Source organism: Scedosporium apiospermum (genome assembly GCF_000732125.1).
Source record: "Scedosporium apiospermum strain IHEM 14462 chromosome Unknown SEQ_SAPIO_0110, whole genome shotgun sequence".
Lineage (NCBI taxonomy): Eukaryota > Fungi > Ascomycota > Sordariomycetes > Microascales > Microascaceae > Scedosporium > Scedosporium apiospermum.
This window is the reverse complement of record NW_015971811.1, coordinates 2738920-2762668: the sequence shown is the minus strand read 5'-3', so window position 1 is coordinate 2762668 and position 23749 is coordinate 2738920. Positions and strand designations below refer to the sequence as shown.

At 53.5% G+C, this 23749-nt stretch overlaps 4 protein-coding genes and 2 pseudogenes across 4 annotated transcripts; 3 read left to right on the top strand and 3 right to left on the bottom strand.

Annotated features, from left to right (window-relative positions):
• Window positions 1–1158, bottom strand: SAPIO_CDS7702 (annotated as a pseudogene; the record flags this gene model as incomplete).
• A 958-nt stretch (window positions 1159–2116) lies between these two features.
• SAPIO_CDS7701 (Tetratricopeptide) lies at window positions 2117–5831 on the bottom strand (the record flags this gene model as incomplete). Its single annotated transcript, XM_016789511.1, has 2 exons — window positions 2117–3187; window positions 3252–5831. 2 exons carry the CDS (start codon window positions 5829–5831, stop codon window positions 2117–2119), a joined length of 3651 nt encoding a protein of 1216 aa, XP_016641338.1.
• Window positions 5832–6461: 630 nt separating this feature from the next.
• On the bottom strand, window positions 6462–7697 carry SAPIO_CDS7700 (mRNA-capping enzyme subunit alpha; the record flags this gene model as incomplete). The annotated part of the gene is made up of 2 exons (XM_016789510.1): window positions 6462–7440; window positions 7519–7697. 2 exons carry the CDS (start codon window positions 7695–7697, stop codon window positions 6462–6464), a joined length of 1158 nt encoding a protein of 385 aa, XP_016641337.1.
• Window positions 7698–8234: 537 nt separating this feature from the next.
• Window positions 8235–9359, top strand: SAPIO_CDS7699 (NADH-cytochrome b5 reductase 1; the record flags this gene model as incomplete). The annotated part of the gene is made up of 4 exons (XM_016789509.1): window positions 8235–8388; window positions 8454–8535; window positions 8601–9144; window positions 9210–9359. The coding sequence occupies 4 exons, from the start codon at window positions 8235–8237 to the stop codon at window positions 9357–9359; spliced, it is 930 nt and encodes a 309-aa protein (XP_016641336.1).
• A 915-nt stretch (window positions 9360–10274) lies between these two features.
• Window positions 10275–14869, top strand: SAPIO_CDS7698 (Actin cytoskeleton-regulatory complex protein PAN1; the record flags this gene model as incomplete). Its single annotated transcript, XM_016789508.1, has 3 exons — window positions 10275–11011; window positions 11076–13550; window positions 13612–14869. 3 exons carry the CDS (start codon window positions 10275–10277, stop codon window positions 14867–14869), a joined length of 4470 nt encoding a protein of 1489 aa, XP_016641335.1.
• Window positions 14870–20371: 5502 nt separating this feature from the next.
• On the top strand, window positions 20372–22789 carry SAPIO_CDS7697 (annotated as a pseudogene; the record flags this gene model as incomplete).
• Window positions 22790–23749: the final 960 nt, after the last annotated feature.

Here is a 23749-nt window from a genome sequence, read left to right as displayed (position 1 = left end):
TCAGCATTCGGAGCCAGGGGTACCAGGGCCAGGATCTTTCAAAATACCTCGTCGGGGAGCCCGAGCCGTCGGCCGAGGAATGTTAGGCTCAGAGTACTCGTCGCTGCTGGAAGACATCGACGCCGAATCTCCCGAGACGGCAGCCCGAGCGCGGCCCCTCCAGCTTCGATCCGAGGACTGGGATCGACGGCCATTGACGACGGCGCGGGTGCTAAATGAGCTCGAGCTAGAAGCCCTCATGGGGCGCATGCTCGAGTCGTCGGACGAGTCGTCGCTGGAGCTTGGCTGCCTTCCACGGGGGTATGGGCTGGGAGGACGACCCCGGCGCTGTCGAGGCGGCTGGGGGTTGGAGCTGGCCTGAGCGCGGTTTCGGTTCGAAATGCTGCTTGCAACGCGCTTTCGCTCTTTGCCGGGCTGGGAAGCCCGGATGACTTCATTATGGTCGGACGAATCCGAAGAAACCCGGGGAGAAGGCGTGGAGTTGACAGGAACCACATAGTCGAGGGGAACCGCTTCGTTGTTCACCTTTGAGGCGCGGAGTCGAAGAGCAGCTAGGAACTTGCGGCACAAGCTCGTTCCAGTCTTGGCCCTGGTGCGAAAGACGCGCGCTCGGCGGTTCTGCGCATTCAGCAAACGGGGATGCGGGGAGGGAGGTCGCGGGAAAGCCCGGCGTCGGTTCTGTCTATAGTGGGCACGTCCGCGGGGAGTATCGCGGTAGGGGACAGTAAGGGCAGGGCGGGGGACCGGCTGCATGCAAGGAATCTGGACCTGTGCCTGTCCGTGGCGAGGGTCCGACGTGTATCCGGAGTACTCGGAATGGGGAGGTGGGAGCAGAGCTCGAGGGGGGCCTTGCGGCATCACTCCATGAAGGGGAACTGCTGGGAGTGGATGTGGACGGGACAGCATAGCCTGCCTCCTTCGGGCCGGAATGTCGACCCAGTCGATGGCAAATTCGGGGTCTTGTCGGCGTTTATAACGCACATACAGACCAAGCAAGACAATTGTCACCAGCATCGTACCCACGATGCCTCCGAAAATGACACCGAATTGCTCGGAGGGGGAGAGACAGGCCCAGTCTAGGCATTGGTGTCCGGTAGGCTGGATGGGGCCAACAGGGCCAACAAGATCCTCCTTGCGGACAATGGGGATTGGAGCCATGGCTACACGACAGGTTAGCATTTGAAAATATGCACATCAACCCTGGGCTAGAAACCACTCTACCTTGGGATTATCCTTGTTAATACTAATAGACAATGGTAATGTATAACAATGGCTAGTTAGTCCTTGTTTCTAGGAGAGTTAGATGTGAATTAATAGATGCTTTCCCGAAGGAGTACAATAGTGAAAGGTCAGTAGGGAAGGGCTCCTTTGTATGTGCCCTTGTGATGGGGTAGTTAAGACTCACTACTCAATGCTGGCCATCTTCACAGAAGACCTGAAAGAATACAAAGGCAACTAAACTAGTAGAATAGTTAGATAGATAATGATGATGGGGAGGTGATTATGGATACCAATTGTCCAAGGTGGTGATGATGTTGGGATGGAAGAAAGAAGGGTGTGAGGAGGACGACGAGGAGGAGGAGAAGAAGGGCTCGGTGTTCATGAAGTCGAGGTTCGGAGCCAAGGAAAAAAGAAGCTGGGGAACACAGAACTTGGCCTGCTGGAGAAAGGTTTGTGTGTGTGAGGGCTGAGAGACCTGAGAGGCAACCAGAGCAACAAGGAGACCATGTTGGGAGAGGCAGGAGCATGGAGTCTGAGAGGGTTAGATAGCTCCTTCCTTGATGGAGATCTCGAGGAACCTTAGTTGCAGTTTACAAGTTTGCAATGGGACGCTCTACAATCGTCCGAGAGGCACTGATACACTCATCTTCGATTCCGATGTCCATCCATTCCATTGTCTTGATCTAATCTTCTGAAGCAGACTTTTATGTAAAACTAAAAGTACAGATGAGGGATGATGCTCAATGTTCGAGGCTGCTCAAGAAGTTCTCTAATCTGAAAGTGCAATGTCCTCCCTTCGCATTCCTTGAAATCTGAAAAAACCCTCGAAATAATAAAGAATACACTCGAAGCCGTAGAGACTAAGAGTCAATCCATCCTTATCCCATGCGCCCCCTTACTCGTCATCATCATCGTTATCAACATCCACCATACTAGTATCCTTGGCCGATGGCTCCGCGTCATTGTCGGACTCATCGCTAGCATTCTTAGCCTCCTCGTCTTCGTCCTCCTCGTCACTCTCAACGATCCGGCCCCGACGGGCTCTCGACCGCCGAGTAACCTCCTCGGCCTCCTCGTCTTCATCATCGCCAGCCCTCTCCGCCTTGTTATCAACATCCATCCTCTCTTCGTCGTCACTCTGGTCGCGAGCCCGGTCGTCCTCATCGTCGGAACCAAACGCCGTGGAAGACCTGTCGAGGTCCCTCTCGGCCTTCTCGAGAGCATCCTCGTCGGCATCGCCCTCCGACTCGTCGCTGTCGACAATGATCTCGGCCGACTTGAACTTGGTATTCTCCTGCTTCGTAAGCTTCCGCCTCCTCTTCGAGGGACGTTCGCCCTCGGATCCGCTGTCCGACTCAGCTCTCTCCTTCTTCTTCTTCTTCTGCGGGGTTCGCTTCGGCTTGGGCTCGCCAGCCGCGCGAGGCGCCGGCTTCCGCTTCCGCTTGACTCGGTCGCCAGTCTCGGAATCCGTAGTCATCTCGGCTTCCATAGCTGCCTTCTCTCGTTCCATCCTGGCCTGTGCCAGCTCCGCATCCTTAGCCGCGATGGCCTCACGCTCCTTTCGGATTCGCTCTTGCCTCTCGCGTTCCGCGTCGAGTGCCTTTTGGCGCTCCTCTTCCCTTCTCTTGAGCTCCGCCTGCCTTTGCTCCATGGCCGCCTGAAGTTTCTCCTTGTTCCTGTCCTCGTACTCTTTCTGGCTCGCGATGGCTCTCTCGAGCTGCTTTCGCTGCGTGTTACGGGCCATGTTGGCACGCTGCTCAACATCGTGCTTGGGGTAGGGTGTATGGGGGTGGGCGGCGATTTCATCGAGGGCCTTGATGGCAGCCTCAAGACCTTCAGCCGCCTCCTCGAGCTGTTCTAGAGACCGTTGTTTCTCAGACAGGTTGTAGATGGTAGAGGCGAGCTGGATTTGGACAAAGGCGACATTGAACTTGTAATGAACCTGGTCAGGTGCAGCCTCAAGTGCCTAGTACATTGCTCGTCAGTAAAACTTTATCGTAATTCAATTGTCTCCAAGTCTGGCAACTTACCTTCTTGGCACACTCCAGAGAGGACTTGTACGCATCGAGATCTCGATCGGTGCGACCCTTGTTGAGCCAGGTTCTTCCAAGGCAGGAGAGGATAACAGTGTCGTTCTCCTTGCCCTCTTTCGCCAACGCCGCCTCGTAGTGCTCAATAGCCTTATTGAATTGCCGAAGCTCGGCGTAGATATGACCCAAATTGACGTGGACATGAGTGTCCTTGATGGTTTCGCGAACCTTAACCAGGATTGCCAGAGCATTCTTGAGGTCCTTCTTGTCCTCAGCTAATGCAATGGCAATGCCCATGGCAGCGTAGGCGTTCTTAGGATCCAGAGAGAGTGCCTTCTCGAAGAATTCCACCGCCTTGCTGTAGGTAGCGCTCCGTTTCTGCTTCTCCTGGTCCGTCTCACGCCGCATTTCCCTTGCCTGCGCGAGATACAAGTTACCCATACCCACAAGCGCGTATCTATCGTGCTTGTCGTAATGCTGGAGAGTGTGCTTGTAATGTCGGAACTCAGGGTCCTCGTTTAGGCTGACAGCCTTCTTCTTTGTGACCTTGCCGAGATACCAACCGTACAGCGCCCTGACTTCGAGGTCGGTGTTGTTCTCCTGGTAGAGCTTGGCGACGGCGTCGGGTCCTTCCTTGTGGGGATTCTTGCGGAGCTTGATGTATGCAAGGCGCGTGCGCGCATCAATGTAGTCGTCATGCCGCGCTAGTAGCCGCTCGTACACCTCAATGGCCTGATCCGTCATACCCTGGGCCTCGTAGCTGCGACCTAGGTTGAAGCTGATGGTCGTAATAAGAGAATCCGTATCAGCGTTCTCATCCTTCGAATCGATACGGACACAAGCTCCCAGAGCAGCCTCAAACATGTCACTAGCGAGTTGGTGTTTCTCTGCCTGAGAGTAGAAACAACCAATGTTGTTCAGGAGCTGTGGGGGGAGATAAGTCCGGAGCACGGCGCGGACTTCAGCATCATCCTCCTTGTCTTGAGGACGCTCGGAGTCGGGAATTTGATTGATTTCCAATTCCTCGACTTGCTGAAGGCACTGCTGTGCCTTTTCTGGCTGATCGGTCTCGTACAGGCGAGCAAGGTTGAGTAGGACGGAGGTGTCAGGGTGGAGATTCTTCTTGGGGTCCTTCCAGGCGTGGCGAACTGTTTCAAGCAGGGTAACTGCCTTCGTGGTTTCAGAGGACTTGTCCTCCTTCACCTCAGCAGCCTGGTTGGCAAACACTTCCTCCGCGTAAAGAGTGCCAAGAAGAATGGTCGCCTCATAGTTCTTGGACAACTGAATCATCTTCTCGAGTTGCAATTTGGCTTCGCCCAGGTCGTTTCTAAGGACTGAAAGCTGAGCCGCGCCGAACTTCGCTGGCAAATAACCCCTCTCTGTGCCACCCCGCGCATCATCGGCGCGACGATAGAAGTCGCTCGCTTGGTTGATGTTGCCCTCGTAATGTTCCTTCCTGGCAAGTAAATACCACCCATCACTCGCGACGGCATTAACGTCGGTGTACTGGATGGCCTTGTGCGCCAGAGTGTCGACGTTGCCAAAGGACTTGCGCGACAGGAAATAACTCGCAAATGTTGCACATGTCAGGGGCAGGTTCTTGTCGATCTTGAAGGACTTCTGGGTGTACTCGGTCATTGCCTTCTTGTACAATCGGAGGAACTCGGCGCTGTTCGTGGGGAGGGAACCGCTGGCGTCGAGATAATAAACACCCAATAGGATGTTGGCGAATTTGTTTCCTGGATTGAGTTCTAGAGATCGCTCCCAGGCGGAGTGCGCATCGTCCTTGAAACCACTCTGCCAAAGGCAGCAACCAATTCCGATTCTCGGGTCAGGATCAATGAGTCCTGGCATCTTCCGAAGAACCTCCTGATATGCCGTCAAGGCCTCCGGGTATTTCTGCATGGAGTACAGAGCGCGCGCTTTGCCCATCAGTCCAAGCATGTTCTTTCCTTGCGACACCCTCAATGCGTCTTCGAAGGACTTGAGCGCTTGTCGGAGAAGTTCGGTTCTTTCGGGGTCGACCACCTTTGGTCCGCTAGAGGTAGACGGCGCCTGGAGCGATGCCTTAAGAAGCTGAAGCACGCCACGGGCAAGGAAGAGAGGGGGAAAGGCGGGGTTAATGCGCGACGCGTCGTTGAGGGAAGAGGTGGCTAATTGAAGATAGTACTCCTTTGTCTTCGCGTCGGAAACTAGGACACCTTCAGGTGCGACGCGAGGCGCTTCGCGACTCTTGTGGAGGTAAAGCCAACATAAGGTGCAGGTCATGCTAACTCTCTCGCGCGGCGTGCTGTTCTGGAGGACCTGGCTTGCCCGGATCAGCATCTCAATGGCGTGGTCGATTTTGCCCTGTTTCGCATAGGCCATCGCCACCGTCATCCAGTATGTTCGCGCCGCGCCTTCGTTCTCGAGTAGTGTGCAGAGCTCCGTAGGGTCATCGATCAGGACATCGAGGTTAATCTCAACAGCTTCGTCAAGCTGGTCGCCGACGGGTATGTCGATCGTCGAGGGGATATCGGAGAAACGCGCGCTGGCGAGCTCGACGCCGCCCGCGCCGTTCGTGATTCCGTTCGTCTCCATAGCTGATTGTCCGCGCGTGAATGTCGTCGGTTGGGATGTGATAATGGGAGGAGATGGTTGGAAGGGGGGATTGATCCCCAAGCGTTGTCGAGAAAATGGGCTCTAGAGAGGTGGATTGGAGGTTTGAAATGGAGGGAAAAAAAGGATACCTGGCTATGACGGGTGGATTTCCTAAACAAGGACAGAAAATTTGTGACCCATGTCTATCGAAGAGTGGTTGGGGGAATTGAGGAGAGAGTCAGGAGGACGGAGTTCGAGGTCGCGAGGAAAATGGATATGGGGAAGTAGAAGTGAGGTCGGCGTCGGGAAGGCTGACTCCCGATTTTTGGTTTGCGTCTCGAAGACGTGAGGCGGCTGGAGTTCACGAAGTCCAGGACCAGGCCTACGGTGGCCCGTGCTTGAGGAACAGGGGATTGGACTCGATACATGCATACACACTATATTGCAAAACAAAATATCATCCATGCATCAAGTTAGTAAAAAACACAAAATCGCATAATTGCATCTCCTCAGTAACCATGCCTTCTCCCTTGGGTATTCGCGATCCAGCCATCCAAGCCATCCATTTTGAGAAGAAAAAAAGATTTCCAATGCGCCTGTAAAACAAGAATTCGATAGTATGAATCAAAGCTATCTTCCGGGCTTCGAGTTGCGGGCTTTCCACGCATCCTTCACTCCCTTGGCAGCATTAAGTAGGTCCTGCTCAGTGACGCCGTCCTTGATACTCCGGATGACGCTTTGTAAAGTACTAATATGATTAGCTTCCGGCTTATCGTCACGGAACCGACTGACCCTCCAGCGACCCAACTCATCCAGATAGCATTCCGCCACTCGGTCGTTCAGCGGATCGCCTAGGCTGATGAGCTCTTCAAACTCTTTCTCGGATATGTACGCGTCCGCATACTTTTGGTATCGCGGTTGGGCATCCCCCATATACGCCCACAACTCCGCTCGCTCCAAAGTGTGGTAATCAGTATACGGGTCGGTAATGCCATTTGCAATATCGTCCTCGTCGGGCTCCACAGTCGGAAAGTAAAGCTTCAGGCGGCAGTCGATTGTATTCTCCTCGGGCGGCTTCCACTTGAGAATGTGAGGGTCGGTTCCGTGGCGGTAGCTTGAAGTGCGGCATGTGAATATGAGACCGTCGTTTCCGTGTTTGAGTATGGGTAGCACGTCTTTGAACATCATCTCGACTCCGTAGCTCAGTTGCATGTCCTTCATCAGAACTTCGAAGGGTTGATATTGGAGTTCGTCGGGAAATTCCTGAAACAATCTCTTATAGGGCATGTAGATGTGATCTTTCATATATGCAAGCCGTTTGTCGAGTGGCCTCTCCATTATGTTCTTCCCATCGATGACCAGACAATCGAATAGCAGGAGGCGGGGGACCTCGCGGCCATCCTCCATGTCCATGACCAGCTCACCATCGATGAGGGTCTGAATGTGAAAGCTCTGGACACTTTGAGGTGTCGGGAAGTGAAGGCTTTTGCTGTTGATGAACCAATACTCATTTTTCCTGTCAATGAGATAGTGTGCCTCCTTCCCAAACTCATCCTCCGTCAAGTAAAGGAGGTATCTAATGCCGTCTGACTTTTCGCAAACGAAATAACTGTTGGGAGGTTCGTTAGCAAGACCAAACTACCAATGTTATCATGGGGTGCTGTATAGAGAAAAGCTCGAATCATACTCCTCCTTCTTCAATTCTTCCAGATGACTTCTGGTAAAACTGACCGGTTGCGCCCCGGGAAATGACCTCTGGTGCCTGTTCAGAAGCTGTGCGACTTCATTCCTCATGGTATGAAGGACCTCGCCGGTTGCGCGAATGCCCGGCTCGGCAATCGACTCTATGGGACCTTCCTGGCTCATTTTAGACGGCCGCCAAGTGAAGCTAGAAAGCCAATTTTGATTATATCAGTGATGGAAGGCGCTTGAGAGAGTGAAGACGTAGGGACAATAGTCTCGAGCACTCTTCGATTGTTTGAGATTGACAATGCTACGAAGTACAATTGGAGGTGACTTGGCCTTATCGATAAAAGCTATGCTGACTAATTCTCACCGATTGGATGCGTCCCACCAATTGCCAGTCGTCGCAATTGCCATGTCGCCCTTGATGGTGCGAGATTATCAAACGTTGAGGACCGAAGTCCCCTAAAACGGAAAAAACCCACGAAAAACTGCCGGGGGGTGACTCCGACCAGTTTTGGCGCTAATATGTACATAGCTTGATCCTTCTTTTTTCATACTGCCGAAATCCCACCTCTTGATCCGATCCCTTCCTCCTTCCCAATTGTTCCAACATCAACGATTCGAACGCTTCATCCCCCAGGTGACTCTCTGGGACCTCTTGAAGTAGACAAAGACAAACACACGCGGTATTACAGCGCGTTATTCGCCAATCTCAAAATGGGAGAGTCTCTGTTTTCTCGTGCCTACTTCGATGCCGTCTATATTCCGGCTGGTCTCATTGTGTTCGGCACTTGGATCCTGAAGAAGGAGTATGTTCCTTATGCCACGGCTGTCGCGCTGGCCTTGGCTGGCATCAAGTTCTACAACCTCCGTAAGTTTGTCTTTGAATTGAAAGATCTAGGAACATGGTTTTGCTGATGTGTGTTCCGAATCTAGAGCCCAAGAAAGTCTTGATCCCCGACGTTTTCCAGGACTTTGAGCTTATCGAGAAGACCATTGTCTCCCACAACGTTGCTATGTAAGTTTAGTTGATGTTCTTATTTGAGCGACACAACTAATCTAACCTGCTCACGTTCTTGTTAGTTACCGATTCAAGCTCCCCTCCCCTACCTCGATCCTTGGTCTTCCTATCGGTCAGCACATCTCGATTGGCGCCACCATCTCCAAGGCCGACGGCACCAGCCAAGAGGTTGTTCGCTCTTATACCCCCATCACGGGCGATGACCAACCCGGCCACTTCGACCTGCTCGTCAAGTCCTACCCCACCGGCAACATCTCCAAGAACTTGGCCACTCTCGCCATTGGCCAGACTATCCGAGTGCGCGGTCCCAAGGGTGCTTTCGTCTACACTCCTAACATGGTGCGGCACTTTGGTATGATTGCTGGAGGAACCGGCATCACCCCCATGCTCCAGGTTGTCAAGGCCGTCATCCGTGGACGTGCTGCCGGCGACAAGACCGAGATCGATCTCATCTTCGCCAACGTCACCGAGCAGGACATTCTTCTCAGGGAGGACCTCGATACTCTCGCCAAGGAGGATCCCGGCTTCAGGGTCCACTACGTTCTTGACAGGCCCCCTGAGGGCTGGACCGGCGGTGTTGGCTACGTGACTTCTGAGATGATCACCGTACGTGTTTCCCTGCTCATTTTGTTTTACAAAACCATTCGTGACTTGACTAACAACGATGCCAGAAATTGCTTCCCAAGCCCGCCCATGATGTCAAAATCCTTCTCTGCGGCCCCCCTCCCATGGTCAGTGGTCTCAAGAAGGCTACCGAGGCTCTTGGATACAAGAAGGCCAGGCCCGTCAGCAAGCTTGAAGACCAGGTCTTTGCTTTTTAAAAAGATGTCATTTCGAGGGATTTTTCTGGAGTATCGAGTGTAGACAAAAATGCGATCGTTGGGACCTTAAGTATACCGCCTCCTGTCAGTTTATATACATGCTTTACTAGCGTGAGAGTTTGGAGCTGGCTTTTGTTTAACAAGAGGTTGATGATCATGTATGTTCTCTGGGCTCTTGCTTCTAGACTTAGATGGTATTTGATGATATAAAATCTCTATCGTCAAGGGAGTTGAACATGTAGCTTCTGTTTATATCCTCTCGCCGAGAGAGATCACAGGCCGAGCCAAGATATCAAGGTCAAAAGTCTTGTCGGTGGGCACCAGGGGCTTATGGGACAAAACGGGGGCGCTTCAATGACAGTTAAATGGTTGCCTTCGGCAACTCAATTTTATCGCTGCAGGATTCGCAAAGTTAATTTGAGTCGGTACAATTACAATAGTACAAACAATTGAAGTATCATTATACATTCGATTCCTTACATAAGCGGGCCTCATGCAGCAGGAGCTGTTTCCGGCATGAGCAACCAGCCAACGAAACGCCCACTTTCTCCCCAGAAATACATTGCAGGGAACTGCACCATTTCATATTACTATGTGCTTGAGACCTCGTCGTCATCACCCCTTGGGCCACCTCATCCGAGCTGTGCATTAACCTTTAATCTTTCCAGCTATCGCAACCTTTTATTTCCTTGAGTTATCTCATTCCCAATAGTTCCATCATCTCTAATTTCCACTTGGCCGGACGTGCCCTCTGTTTCTTGTGTCTTCGTGCACGTAGGTCAGGTCCGAAACAGCTCCTCTTCGAGGTTCTCCTGATTTACTTTTTCCTTAACCGGCTTTAAATCTCCCACGAATCCGACCTTTCCTCGCCTCGGAAACTGCCTGGCACACTCGCCATCATCGACCGAATCCGTGATGTTTTCGAATTCAAACGCCTATCTAGGCGGAAATAGCCAGCGGCCTGGCCAACAACAATATGGAAGTCAGTTCGGGATGGGAATAGGTGCCGGCCAACAGGGGCTGGGCCAGTCCCAAGCCGGGCCCTTCGCCCCTCAGCCGACCGGCTTTGGACAAGCTCCGTTGCAGCAGCAGTTTACGGGATATCCCATGGCGTCCCAGGCTACGGGTATGCCACAGCAGCAACAGCCTCCGATGCCACTGCAGAGTCAGTTTACAGGAATGCCTGGCCCACAAGGCTTCCAGGCTGCACCACCAATGCCGTCCATCCCGCCGCAGTATCAACAACAATTCCAGCAACAGCAGCAGCAACTACAGCAGCAGGAGCAACCCCAGTCGCAGGCGCAACCCCAGGCTCCTCAGTTCCAGATCTCCCAACCGACCGGCTTCGTATCGCCGAGCCAACTGAATCCACTTGCGCCTCCCCCGCCCCCCCAGAAGCCCCAGCCGACTGGGTTCACCGAGATGGCGGCATCTTTCCAAACTGGAGCCTCAAAGCCCGCTCCTGCGCCCCCTCGAAAAACCAACAAGATCCCAAACATTAGGTTGTCATTTATTACCGCGCAGGATCAAGCCAAGTTCGAGACCTTGTTCAAGTCCAAGGTCGGCGACTCGCAGACGACCATTTCCGGAGACAAGGCTCGAGACTTGCTTCTTAGGTCTCGACTTGATGGCGATACCTTGTCCCACATCTGGTAAGAATTCAGTGTTTCTGCGCAATTTAGGCATGGCAACAGCTGACACTAATCTTTACGCCAGGACGTTGGCCGATACCACACGCTCCGGCCAGTTACATTTCCCCGAGTTCGCACTCGCCATGTACCTTTGCAACCTCAAGCTCACGGGCAAGCAACTACCTACGACGCTTCCGGAAAACATCAAAAACGAGGTGTCGAGCATGGTAGACATTATCAACTTTAGCGTGGCTGAGGATGCGGCGGCACCATCGTCGACTGCACCTGACTTCAGCGCTAGACAGAACACCGCATCTCCACCCACGATTCACCAACCGCAGCCGCAGCCTTCGAATTCGCAGATTCTCCAGGCGCAGATGACCGGATTCCCCGGCCAGCAACCAGGCTTTGGCCAGCCTCCGGGCCTGCAATCGCAGCAGACTGGGTTCCTGGGCTTGTCCAACCCACAGGCCACCGGGTACAGCGGCCCTCGGCCTCCCATGCCTCCCATGCCCACAGGCTTCGGCCAGAACTTGTCTCCTGGGGTGGGTCTGGGTGGCATGGCGCAGCCTTTGAATGCACAGCCGACCGGCCGTCCAGGTCAGTGGGGACTTGTTAATACTCCTGCTTCTGGATTGCCGAATATCGATGCTCTCCAGGCTCGCATGATGCCTCAGCAGGGTCGCGAACAGTCAAACTTCACCACCGCAGGCCTTCAAGGAAATGCCGTCATTCCATGGGCAATTACAAAGGATGAGAAGCATCGATATGATGCTCTCTTCCGTGCTTGGGATGGAATGAACAAAGGTTTCATCGCGGGCTCTCAAGCCATAGAAATCTTTGGCCAAAGTGGCCTGGAGAAGTCTGATCTCGAGCGCATCTGGACCCTTGCTGATAACGGCAACAAGGGTCGGCTGGATCTCGATGAGTTCGCCGTGGCTATGCACTTAATTTACAGGAAACTGAACGGCTACCCCGTCCCCAACAATCTCCCCCCCGAGCTCGTTCCCCCTTCGACCCGAAACATTAGTCAGTCCATCGGAGCGATGAAGTCCATGCTCCACGAGGAGTCTGAGTTCCGAAAGAACTCGGGTGCTGCCCTGCTACCACAGCGGACTGGTGTCAATTATGCCAAAACTCATTCGCTTCGAGGCAATGTTGGAGGCGCTTATGGGCGGAAGAAGGACGCCACTAGTTTCAAGAACAACGACGATGATCTCGGCTATAAGTCGAGCGCGCGCCGTAGGATTGGGACTAGCTCGCCTCGGCCTGGCTCGCCCGCCTCCTCTGTAACCTCGAATGACGATCTTACTCTTGACCAGTTGAGGAAGAAAATCCGAGAAAAGCAAGTTCTTCTCGATGCCATCGACTTTACGGACGAGAAGCACAGCGAGGAAGACGACTTGCTTGATAGGAGGGATCGCCGAGAGGCAGAGGAGCTGTATCGCCGCATCCGCAGGATTCAAGAGGACATCGATGCCCACCCCGATGCGGGCTGGGCTTCGGGGGATTCCGATGCCGAGAGGCGTGCCTTGAAGCGCCAACTCCAGAATTTGACCGATCGCATCCCCCAGCTTGCGTCCGAAGTCCGGAAAACCGAGAAGGCCATTGCTGACGCGCGCCTGGAGCTGTTCCGATTGAAAGATGCCAAGGCTCATCCCGGGAGTGCCGCCGCAATCATTGGTACCGGGCCTGGCGGAATGGTAACGGAGTCAGACAGGCTTAAGGCTAGAGCGAAGGCCATGATGCAGCAACGAACTGCGGCGCTGACCGGCAAGAAGGTTGACGTGAGCGGTGATGAGGATGCTGCCAAGCGCCTGGAGGAGGAGAGCATCAAGGCCAGAACCGAGAAGGAAAATAACGAGCGCATGGTCCGTGATGTGGAGGACAGCGTACGTGATTTTGCCAAGGGTCTTGAAGATGGTTTGAAGGAGGGCGCCAGAGACTCGACGAGTGAGCATGAGCGTCGCCGCTGGGAAGATGGTCTGGGTGTTGAGGACGAGGTCAGAGATTTCATCTTTGATATGCAACGCTCCAGCCGAGCTGCTCGCGTTCGTTCTCAGGACAAACGGACCACTCGGCCTGCTGAGCCTGTTTCTCGAGCTCAGCCAGAGCCCGCGGCGAGGCATGACACTCCCCCTCCACGATCCACAGCATCCCCCTCGACTGTGTCTGGAGGCAGCTCGTACTCGTCTTACAAGACGCCCGAGGAACGAGCTGCGTTCATTAAGCAGCAGGCCGAGCAACGAATGGCCGAGAGACTGGCTGCTCTCGGAATCAAAGCACCGTCCAAACCTGGTGAGACCGCCGCACAGAGAATTGAGCGTGAGAGGGCAGAGAAGGCCGCCAAGCTGCGACAGGCAGAAGAAGAGGATGCGCGTAGGGAGGCCGAACGCCAGGCGAGGCTTGCGGAAGAGCAAGGCGTCCCCCCGCCGGCCCCAGAGCCCGCCAAGACCGAGACCCGCAAGCCTCCTCCACCACCATCGCGAAAGGCAACCAGGGAACCTCCCCCAGCGCCCGCGCCCGCGCCCGCGCCTGCACGCGCAGCTCATGTTGAAGAGTAAGTCTTATATTCTACGTTCTTTACGTTTTTGTTCCAGTTACTAATGGTGCCGCTCTAGTGATGCGGGATCCAAGGATGAGCTTGCACGTGAGAGGGAGGCAGCTGAGGCACGCCTCAAGGCTCTCGAGGAGCAGGTACGACAGAACAAACTGAAGAAGGAGGAAGAGAAGCGGCGAAAGAAACAAGCGCTCGCCGAAGGCAGGGAACGGGAGGCAAAAGAACGGGAAGCCAAGGAGCGAGAGGCAAGGGAACGCGAGGCCAAGTTGGCCGCCGAGCGTGCTGAATTCCAACGCCGAGAAGAAGAGCTTAGGCGCCAACTCGAAGCAGAGGATGACGAGGACACCTCGTCCGATGAGGAGGGTCCTCAGCAGATAACCCCCGTCGAATCGACACCCACTCATGGCAGCCAGGAGCTGGAACGCGCTACACCCTCTCCTCAACCCGCAGTGGTGGTTTCACCTCCAGCTGTACCTACGCCATCCACAGATACCGAAAGCAAGAACCCTTGGTTCAAGATGATGGCCCAGCCTTCGACTACCGAGCCCCAGCAACCCACGACTGCTCCGGCACCAGTCCCACCAGCCCCGCCAGCTCCTTCCGAGTCTACCAACCCTTTCCACCGAATGGCCCAGAAAGCCCAAACTCCTTCCGCTCCTTTCGTCCCTGGCCCTACGATCTCGCGCAAGCGTGCTGACGACGATGACGATGGTTGGGGTTCTGAGAAGGCCGATGATTCCGACGATGAGTCTGACGACGGACGCCCTGGTGGTACCAAGGCTGCCCAGCTGGCCCAGATGCTCTTCGGCGCCATGGGACCTCCTCGACCACTCTCCGCCACGGGTGAGAAGACAACCTCTCCTCCTCCAGCAACAGAGACATCATCGCCCCCACCCGCGCCTCCCCCGCCGCCGCCAGCGTCAGCGCCACCTACGTTGACCACGGGCGAATCGCCAAGCGCACCCCCTCCACCTCCTCCACCACCACCGGCGGCGGCGGATGCCCCGGTTGCTGCTCCTCCTCCGCCTCCGCTTCCCCAGACTTCTGCTCCAGGTGCGCCACCGCCGCCCCCACCTCTGCCAGACTTCGGAGCTCCCGCTCCTCCTGGCCCTCCACCCCCGCCACCCATGCCTAACTTGGGCGGCCCACCTCCACCACCCCCGATGCCTAATCTCGGAGGTGGCGCTCCGGCCGGGCCTCCAGCGGGAGCTGCTCGACCTGCCGGGTTCCTGGGAGAGATTCAAGCTGGCAGGGCACTCAGGAAGACGACGACCAAGGACAAGAGCGGATCGGCACTTGCCGGCCGCGTATTGGATTAAGAACGGCCTCATAGGAACGGTCAAGTCAGTGCTCTAGCAGACCAAGTGAGCAAACCGGCTAATGTGGACTGCATGATTGGTTCTTTGGGCTTGAGCCGTCAATGTTGACACCGGACGGATAGAGCAATTGGTCAAGCCCCTCACACGTTGTATTTACTTCTAAACCTCTTTACATTCAGAAATCTTAGGTGTAGTTTGGAGCGGTAATTTGTTATACATTTTCTTTTCTGAGTAGAAAGTGATGCCTCGTATAACTAGAGACAGGGCCGGAAACGTATTCGCGCCATCCGTTGCAATCTTCGGGATCTCCTTTACACGTGCCATATACCCTGATGTAGAACGGCGGATGATACGCTCCGGTCCCTGGTGCCTAGGCGATGTCTCGTCTCTTGTCTCTCTCCTCTACTACTTCACAGGCCGAGACTCGACTCACAGCGTACGTTTGAAGACACTGACTAGCCGGCTACAAGCTCGATGAGAATCGAGCGAGGGATGTACCTCGGTATGTTTACATGAGAACACGAACAGGAAAAAAATTTTACGAGATGTCGTTCAAACGATGATTCCCCAGATCTACATACGTATTAACTCGTGTAAGCGGTCGCCCGAGCGGGATCCCGCATCTACGAAGGCGGGCAGGGAACCAAGAAAAAAAGACGGGGAGACAAACGCTATCCGGTAAAGTTTCTCCCTCTTTTTAACAGAGGCGGGGGAAACAGCTCTTTTACCTCGTGCTCGGTCGATGATAAAATTATCCTGAAACAAAGATGGGCGGACCAAACAGGGTCGAAGTCGCTCTCTTTCTGGATGAGAGGCGGTCCTCTACCGTTTTTTCAGTCTTCTTTATCGACACTTACTTTTTTCCCTTTTCCATTTTCCCGGCTATTCGTTCGCTCGAGGGGTCTGTGGGTTCATGTCTTGTGGATTGATCGAGTTTGAGCCGAAGGGAAGCCGGCGCTGGACTGGGATATACGAGGTAATATGATACGTTCGGGTTGGGTTATTGGAGTGGTCGCAGCAAATGGACCGGATGGAAGAAGAAAAGTTGAGACTTTGGGTGGGCTTCTTTCTGACCATGAGAGCGGCAACTAGGGTCAATGGACTATGAGATAATTACTGGCAGAACGCAATCGGGATTACCAAAAGTCGTTGCCAGTTATGGAAGCCATGAGAGTTGATCAAGGCATCAAAAAGAAGAAACAGCTTGAAGATAATATCCCTCAGGGACAGAAACTACGAAGCATAAGCCTCTCGGAGAGAGCTGGGGACCTGCTTAGCCAAGCCGATATTCTCCTGTCTAGCTCCGATCCTATGGAGATCGGGACAAGGAGCTGGGGAAAAGCAGGGTGATTCCCTCTCTTCATGGCGTGATGAAAATGTTCAGCCAAGCTTCAACGGCGCCCAAGAGAGTCACAAGGGGAACGAGGTACTCGATATTCGGTTAAGGGCACTTTGATATTAACCTTGCCAAGGTCGAAGTTTCTTCAAAGAAAAGTGACCAAAGGTTAGAAAACCGTGGAAGGAAACTCGGCGCAAGCCACTTGGAACGCTATTACTTTACTTCGTGCTAAAAGAGGTAGTCGAGCTTAGATCAAACCATACAGCATGCGCCATGTCACTGCGGCTAGGGTAGCCTAGTCTCGGCGCATAAAGATCTAAAGTGACCATGGGTCGGGAGAGCAGGGTCTTAATGAGTCTACCACATCTCTATCTGACGTCTGACATGACCCGGCATATCTGACGGGTGAGTTAGTACTTAGTAGTAACCATGTCAAGATCGAGGCTTCTCAAGGACGTGGCTTGGTATGCGCGTGGCATCCCACAGGAGTCCGGAATCCGACGATAACGAGGGAAGAGCTGACCGAGAGATCCGAAAATGTGCGATTGAGGATGGGGTTCAGAACAAGGTTCACGAGGGAAGCCTACTCCATGCTTTGTCGCGGAGCATTGCACGCTGCGCTGTGCGTAGGGTCGCGCTTCGCTCGCCGATGTTTCATCGCGATTAAGACACACGAAGTTCGAGGGCCTCGAAGGATATAGTATGTACAAGTACATTTTACAGGAACATGAGGACTGCAAAAGTCGCGTAATAGTGTATTGGGACACCTGTATATTCGTGATGTATAGAGTATAGGTACTTCAGACTTGTGCCCTGGCATTAAAGCTACCAGTGGAGAAGGAAAAGAGCTCACTCAAGCCTCAGGCACCCGCGCCAACCTTTGGAGAGTTTCTGACCAACAAGGAGCCAAGATAAATTCCTCCGAGCCCAGCAGCCCCACTTCGCACCCCGCTCTGCCGATCATGAGCTTTAATTGGCTGCCAAGGACCGTTCTTCTTTCGCGTTTCAAAACAACGCGTGTGGACGCGTCGATAGGTTCAGACTTCATCACTGGAGGCCACAGGTCGCCAAGGTCAGAAGTGAATCGCCCGGTCCAAACTTTTTTTTTTTTTTCCATTTTGCGTTTTCACCCGCACATTCCGTGCCCCGGACTTGTTCAATAGATCCTTGGATTTCTCGCACTTTTTTTACTCTTTCTCTTTTATTGTAAATTTTTTTCCCTCACATTTCATCTTTGATTCCATTTTTTCTCGGATATTTTTGGGGGACTGCACTAACACCGTAGGGCTCGACCTAGATAGAAATAGAGGGCTGAATAGCAAGCGCCGAACATTGTCGCACACGTACACCACGGGGGTGCTCTGAACTGCGTCTTATCTAACACCTCCTTTGTATCCCAAAAGTGCGCAGTTCGCGAGTGCGAAGTCGTCAATACGAAACCATGTGCATTAGTGACCTCGAGACGAAACTTGTTGGGAGAATGATGCGACCATTTCGTCTGACCGTGCCCAAACGAAGAATCCGGGCGGTCGGGGAATAAATCTGAATCTCGAAGCAAAAAGCTCAGCAGACCATCAGGAATTTTATGGGCAGAGGGAAGAATGGGCACGTCCATTCCTCCTCCCGCTCTTCTTATTAATCTGTGCAAAACGTCAGAGCCCACCGGGGATATAGTATTAAGACGTCGTAATCGATGCTAGAACGGGGCCAGGTCAAGTGGATGCTTGCATGAAGTCGCCAAAAAAGCTTGCATGGCGCCGCGCCGTTCCTATTTGTCGATTTGTCAAAATGGAGACGATCTGTTTGAGGGTTAAGCGTATCAGCGAGCAGGCTGCAGCCGTCATGGTCTCTCTCTCTCTCTCTCTCTCTCATCACCCAGAGTTCGTATGGACGGATGGGCTGTACTTCGCGCACTGCACTACGACTACACTACTCGACGTACGAAGTACTTGAGTGTAGGTCCACTGCTCGCCTGGCGACATTTGCCGGGAGGGGCCCCGCAAGTTGTTCAGTTCTGATGAGTTGCACGACATGCAGCAGTTTTGCACCCGTCGGGTTTCCCTAACTTGTGAATGCCAGTGACCTTGAACCTTCAAAGTGATTCGAGAGACTTGTATCAGCTGCGAGCGACCCAGACCAGAGACGCAGGGCACCCACTCAATATGAACAACCTGGGGGTCAGCCGTCACGCAATGCCAGGCAGTGCACTGCACACTAACTCCGCCCATCATCAAATTGATGTCGCTAGCGGAAAGGTTCGATTAAGACTCCTCCATCGATCTCGCTTCTGCCTCCTTGCATCGAGACCGAAGGTGGCCTGTGCTGTGAAGGAGCAGGGACGAAGTAGTTTACTTGTAGATTCGTTGAAGTCTCAACGACCTAAGACCATGGGCTACTTTCGTAGCTTGGGCCATTTCATAATCTCGAAACAAAATGACCACGGTCTTTCGTCATTCTTCCCTGGAGTCGCCCAGTCCTCGTCTTCGGTCTGGGGTGATCTGCCGTACAGCAGTAACCCTCGGATGATTCATCAATCCATCCTCTCTCTGGAGATACGCAACGTAGTAAAGAGGCATTGCACGTCGTTCCTCGTTCCTACCCTCTGTGAGACGCGCATCAAATTGAAACCCCTCATCTCCCGCGCAATCCTCCCCCAAGACCAGCCAGCCCAGCCAGCCCAGCCAGCCAAGTCCGTGTCTGGTCTGCATCGTTGGGCCATTCCTGCATCGGTCTTCCTTCCATCGCCTTTTTTCTTTTTTCTCCTCTGCCAATTGTCCTGCACCAGAAATTCAGAATCGAACAACGCTCGTTTCCCACCCCCCTGTCCGCTTGCACCTCGCATGCAGCTGGCTCCATTCAACCAGCTGCAACCCAGATTACACGGTATCCCTGCAGCACTTTTCGTGTCAACCCGCGATCCTATCAGCCAATCCATTCGCCGGGAAGTCCCACTCTGTGATTTGGGTGTGTGGCTCCTCATTCTGGGCCTGGAACAGGACTGGCCCGGCCTGGCAGCCTGCGTGTCCGGTCCCCGTGAATCGTTTCGTTGGGTACTATTACACCTCTTACAGTGCTACAAGACGGGCAGGCCAGCAGGCGGCATCTCCAGTCATACTACGAAGTAATTTAGCGGCTATGCGACTTTGCTGAGTTGGCACCCGTCACTTCCCAGCGATTCGTTTGGTCTTCTCCCAGAACTTGGCCTTGGCACTAAGAAAAGAGGGTCCATGATCCCATCTGCCCTTTTACTGGTCGAGTCTACGGAATTCAAGTACGATCCAAAGAATTAGTGGACGATTTAGTGGTATCTTGACGCACTTCGGAACGCTACGTTGTACCCACCCTATACGTTTAGCACCGAGGGTACCTGACTACCATACAATACCGACACCATTAGCACCGGGCTCGACACTACCCTCCACTCCACTCTATACTACCAAGGTACCTACGCCAGTACTACACGCACTACACTAGGCCGCTGTCTCGTCTCTCCCAGGGCTGCTACGTCGCTTTTTTCCTCACCACCTCTACCTTGTCCACTACCAAAGTACCCTCTCACACGCCCACACACACCTTCGGGCCTTCCCAACTCCACCTCCCAATTCTCACCTTCCCCCCTCCCATATACCTCAATCTTCCCCCTTTCACACGCCTTCAATCTTGTCACTCTTCCCCTCCCCTCTTCCATATCGTTTTCTCCTCCTCTTCCTCCACCTTTTCATAATTCTCTTCTTGCCTTGCCTCTCATTCCACAACAGCGATCACGGAACAATCTCGCCTTCCAGTACTCTCTCTCGCCGACTCCCTCACCTGCTCGACGCGTCAAGAACAGCATCACACCTCCGCTGCTGAGCAGTCGCACTACATCGACGATCACGGGCAAGACGACTCTCGATATCGATTTACCGAATCCTCGCCGCTCTAGTAGCCTGCCTATTTGGCAAGAAAACGGACTAGTCAAGGTATGTCGGATCATTCAATTCAATTCAATCGTCGTGTCACCCTGATACGACCTTCATTTCTGCCTAACTCGTCCACTTTGGGGTACTCGTCAAGCTCCAACGTGGGATCGGTCCTGACTGGATTATCCCTTAGGTTTCTCGACGTGTCCGCGAAATCAGACAAGCGTTTCGAAGCGTGTATTCTCGTAAAACACGGCCAAAATGGCCAACCCGACGCGATTCATCGCGCCCAATCAGCCTCTCCAGATTTTCCAGGACATATATTTCGAGAACCCGATGCAAATGGCCTCTACTCATCCCGCCATGCCTTCCTCAGTTCCCACAAATGCCGCTCCTAGGCAAAGGCGGCCTCTCCAAGCTGCGAACAGCAACGTCGTGCTAAATCCACCGAGCCAGCAAGGTCAGGTCAGAATGTCGCCTCATAAATTGATCCCAGCTCCGCAAGTGCCCCTAGCCGCCTTGACACCCTCGCAAGGCAACAAGCTCCAACCGATGCCCATGGCTCCACCCAATACGATTCACCATACCACAGACAGTCTGCAGAAGAAGCCGTTCCTTTCGAAGTTCAAGACGGTAGCACAAAAGCCTTCGATCCACAACTTCGGCAAGGAGAATATCCGACCCAACCTTTATCCCGCGCCGGGTCCTGCGATTGCGACCTTCGAAGCCCATGTGCCCGCCCAGAAGCCCAATGGAAAGCGCGTATTGATGGATGCCCCTAACATCAAGGACTCTCGACCGGCAAAGAAGGCCAAGTCATCCGACGAGTCGCAGAAAATCCCGATTCCGCCTCCCGATTCGTTCCCTCCCATCGTCGACGACGGCACGAAGCCCGGTCACAGCTACGCCACCCTTATCGGCATGGCAATTCTCCGATCCCCCAATCGACGACTTACGCTGTCACAGATTTACAAGTGGATCTCGGATAATTACTCCTTTTACAAGCCGAATGATGCGGGATGGCAAAATAGTATTCGACATAATCTCAGTCTTCACAAGGCCTTCTACAAGATTGAGCGGCCAAAGGATGACCCCGGTAAGGGCAATTACTGGTGCATTGAACCCGGACAGGAGCATACTTTCTTGAAGGAAAAGCCGACACGCAGGTTTAACACAACGACTGCCACTACCACCGCCGCCGAGCCAATTATCGCAGCCCGTCCTAGCACCGCACCGGCGGCGGCAGCCAAGCTTCACATGCTGGCCCAGGCTCCCATTTCGACTCCGGCTCAGACCTATGCTCATCCACCTCAAGCGCAGGCTCCGGTCGCCCCGCGACCTCAGAAGGGTCAAACTCAACCGCCGACTGAGCCCACCTTGCCACCAACCCAGTCGTCCAAAAACTCCGAGCAGCCTTCTCACGTCGCCCTTCCTCCTCTCCCCACTTCGCAGGCCACAATTGCTGCACCGGACCTCTCGTCCGATGCCACGATCCCCATCTCCGATTGCGCCGTTCCTGACGAGAACGAGAAGAACGCTGAGCTCGAGGCTCCTCTGGATTCGCTGTACTCACCCCTCCATCCCACGATGCACTCGTCGCCACCCATTCCTCGGCATGTCGATCTTAGCGGCGGTACCACCCCTCCACCTCTGGGCCGCAACCCGACATCGTCGGTTCCTCGGACTCACAAGCGTGCCTTTGCCTCGATGGATGATAGCGGCTACATCTCGTCCCTCGAGTCGTCCGTCATGAGACAGAAGCCAAGTTTGCTTACCTCGGAGGCTGACCGTCCTCGCATTCATCGCGGCCGCGCTGAGGAAGAGATCGCCCGAATTCGTGCGTCTTCTTACGATAGCCCTAGCAAGGGCAGGTCGTGGAATGGATATGCTCCTCCGTCTTCTTCACCACTGAGACATGAGACTACCCAGATGCTGCCGCCCCTCACACCCGCGGTCCAGCTTAAAGCACCCTCGAAGCCCCCTCCTTCGGTATCTCCAAACACCAACCTCCGAATCCACCGCGACAACGTCCAGAGCATGCTGCAATCTCCACTCCGCAAGATGAACGGGCTCTTTGAGGATAATAATACTAACCTGCCATGGAGCCCCGCATTTAACCTTGACGACTCGTTGTTTGGAGGCATGGACAATTCGCTGGACGCCACCGAATTCAATTTCCTAAACGACGACATATTTGGAGATATGGTCAACTTTGACCATAGCTCGCCGATTAAACGTTCTACGAAGCGTTCGCGGATGGATCGGTCTCAGTCTACAAGTGCGATAACGACGATGACCAGCCTAGACTTTACCGCCGCTTGCAAGACACCTATCCCTACAGTCAAGGTCTGGGAGGACTCGACGGCGCAGCCCCTTGACACACCTACCCGGTCCTTTGGCGGCTTGAACTCCCCCACGAAGCACCTCCTCGACTCGCACTCTCCGTTGATGCAGTCTCCGAGCAAAATGCCCAACCTCTCCGTCGCGCAAGCCGAGGGCAACTGGAACGCACTGGCGTTCGACCCATCCGACCTTCTCATCGAGTCTCAGGACTGCGGTATCGATATCACCCAGGGTTTTACCAAGATCGGCTCCGAATCCCAAAATACCGCTGTACCCCGAGGCAATAAGCCTAACTCCAAACCTGGTATCTCTAGGTTTTACTCCTCAGCTTTCTGAAAAAGAAAAACAACAACAACCAAACCCTCCCAATGAATGAATGGGCTTCTTCACTTCTTCTGACGGCTGACTGCCAACCGAGACTAGCAGTCTTGTTTAACCTAAGAGATATCCTTTATTGCCATGAGTTATGATGTTACGACAAAAAAAAAAAAGGCACACAAACACACCTTAACAGAACAGGAAATTCGATTCTGTACCCCCCCCCCCCCCCCCCCCCCCCCCCCACACACACACACTTCCTTTGGATGTACTGCAACCAGCAAGCATAAATTTGGCAGCTGGGTGAAATTATGGGTTGAATGCGAGGAAAAGGGACATGTGAATTCATAGATTATCTGTTAGCGAAACCGGGCGACCTTGTGGACTCCGCGGGGAGTTTCAATGGTCAAGTGTTTTTGTTTGTGTATCCTGTGAAGTTAGTTTCAATGTTGTTTTTCTGTTTCCTTTTTCTCCTTTCAAAGCGAGGTCCGGTTTCCTTGATTCTCTGTGGGATGGGTTTCTACATGTTTGGCGTTTTTTTCCTATCCGTCTCATTTTGGTTGGTCGTGTTTTCCTCTATATTGGAAACATCACACTCTCTTTTGGGCTTCCTGCAATGGGAAGACATCATAAGTCTCTTATTCCCTCTCTCGAGCTGTTTTTCCCTCAGAGAAGTTTACGTTTTAATGGGGCATAACTCGTCATGATGAATGATCGATGGCTAGGAATATGAGCCCCGAAATTTTTTTTCCTTGCGCCTTGTTATTATCCTTTTGAGAGCGAACAGAAAATGAATAAAATATGCGAATCTTTTTTGTCGTTCAGTTGTTTTGCTCTCGTTGAATTCCGAGTTCGTGGACGGACTCGTGTCTTGTGGATATCTCTCTCTCGGTGACATATAAAGGGCTTGAACCGTGATATATCTTCGTTTCCTAGTTATATTTAGGACTCGTCTGCCTCTGTATCCTGAGTTTCTTC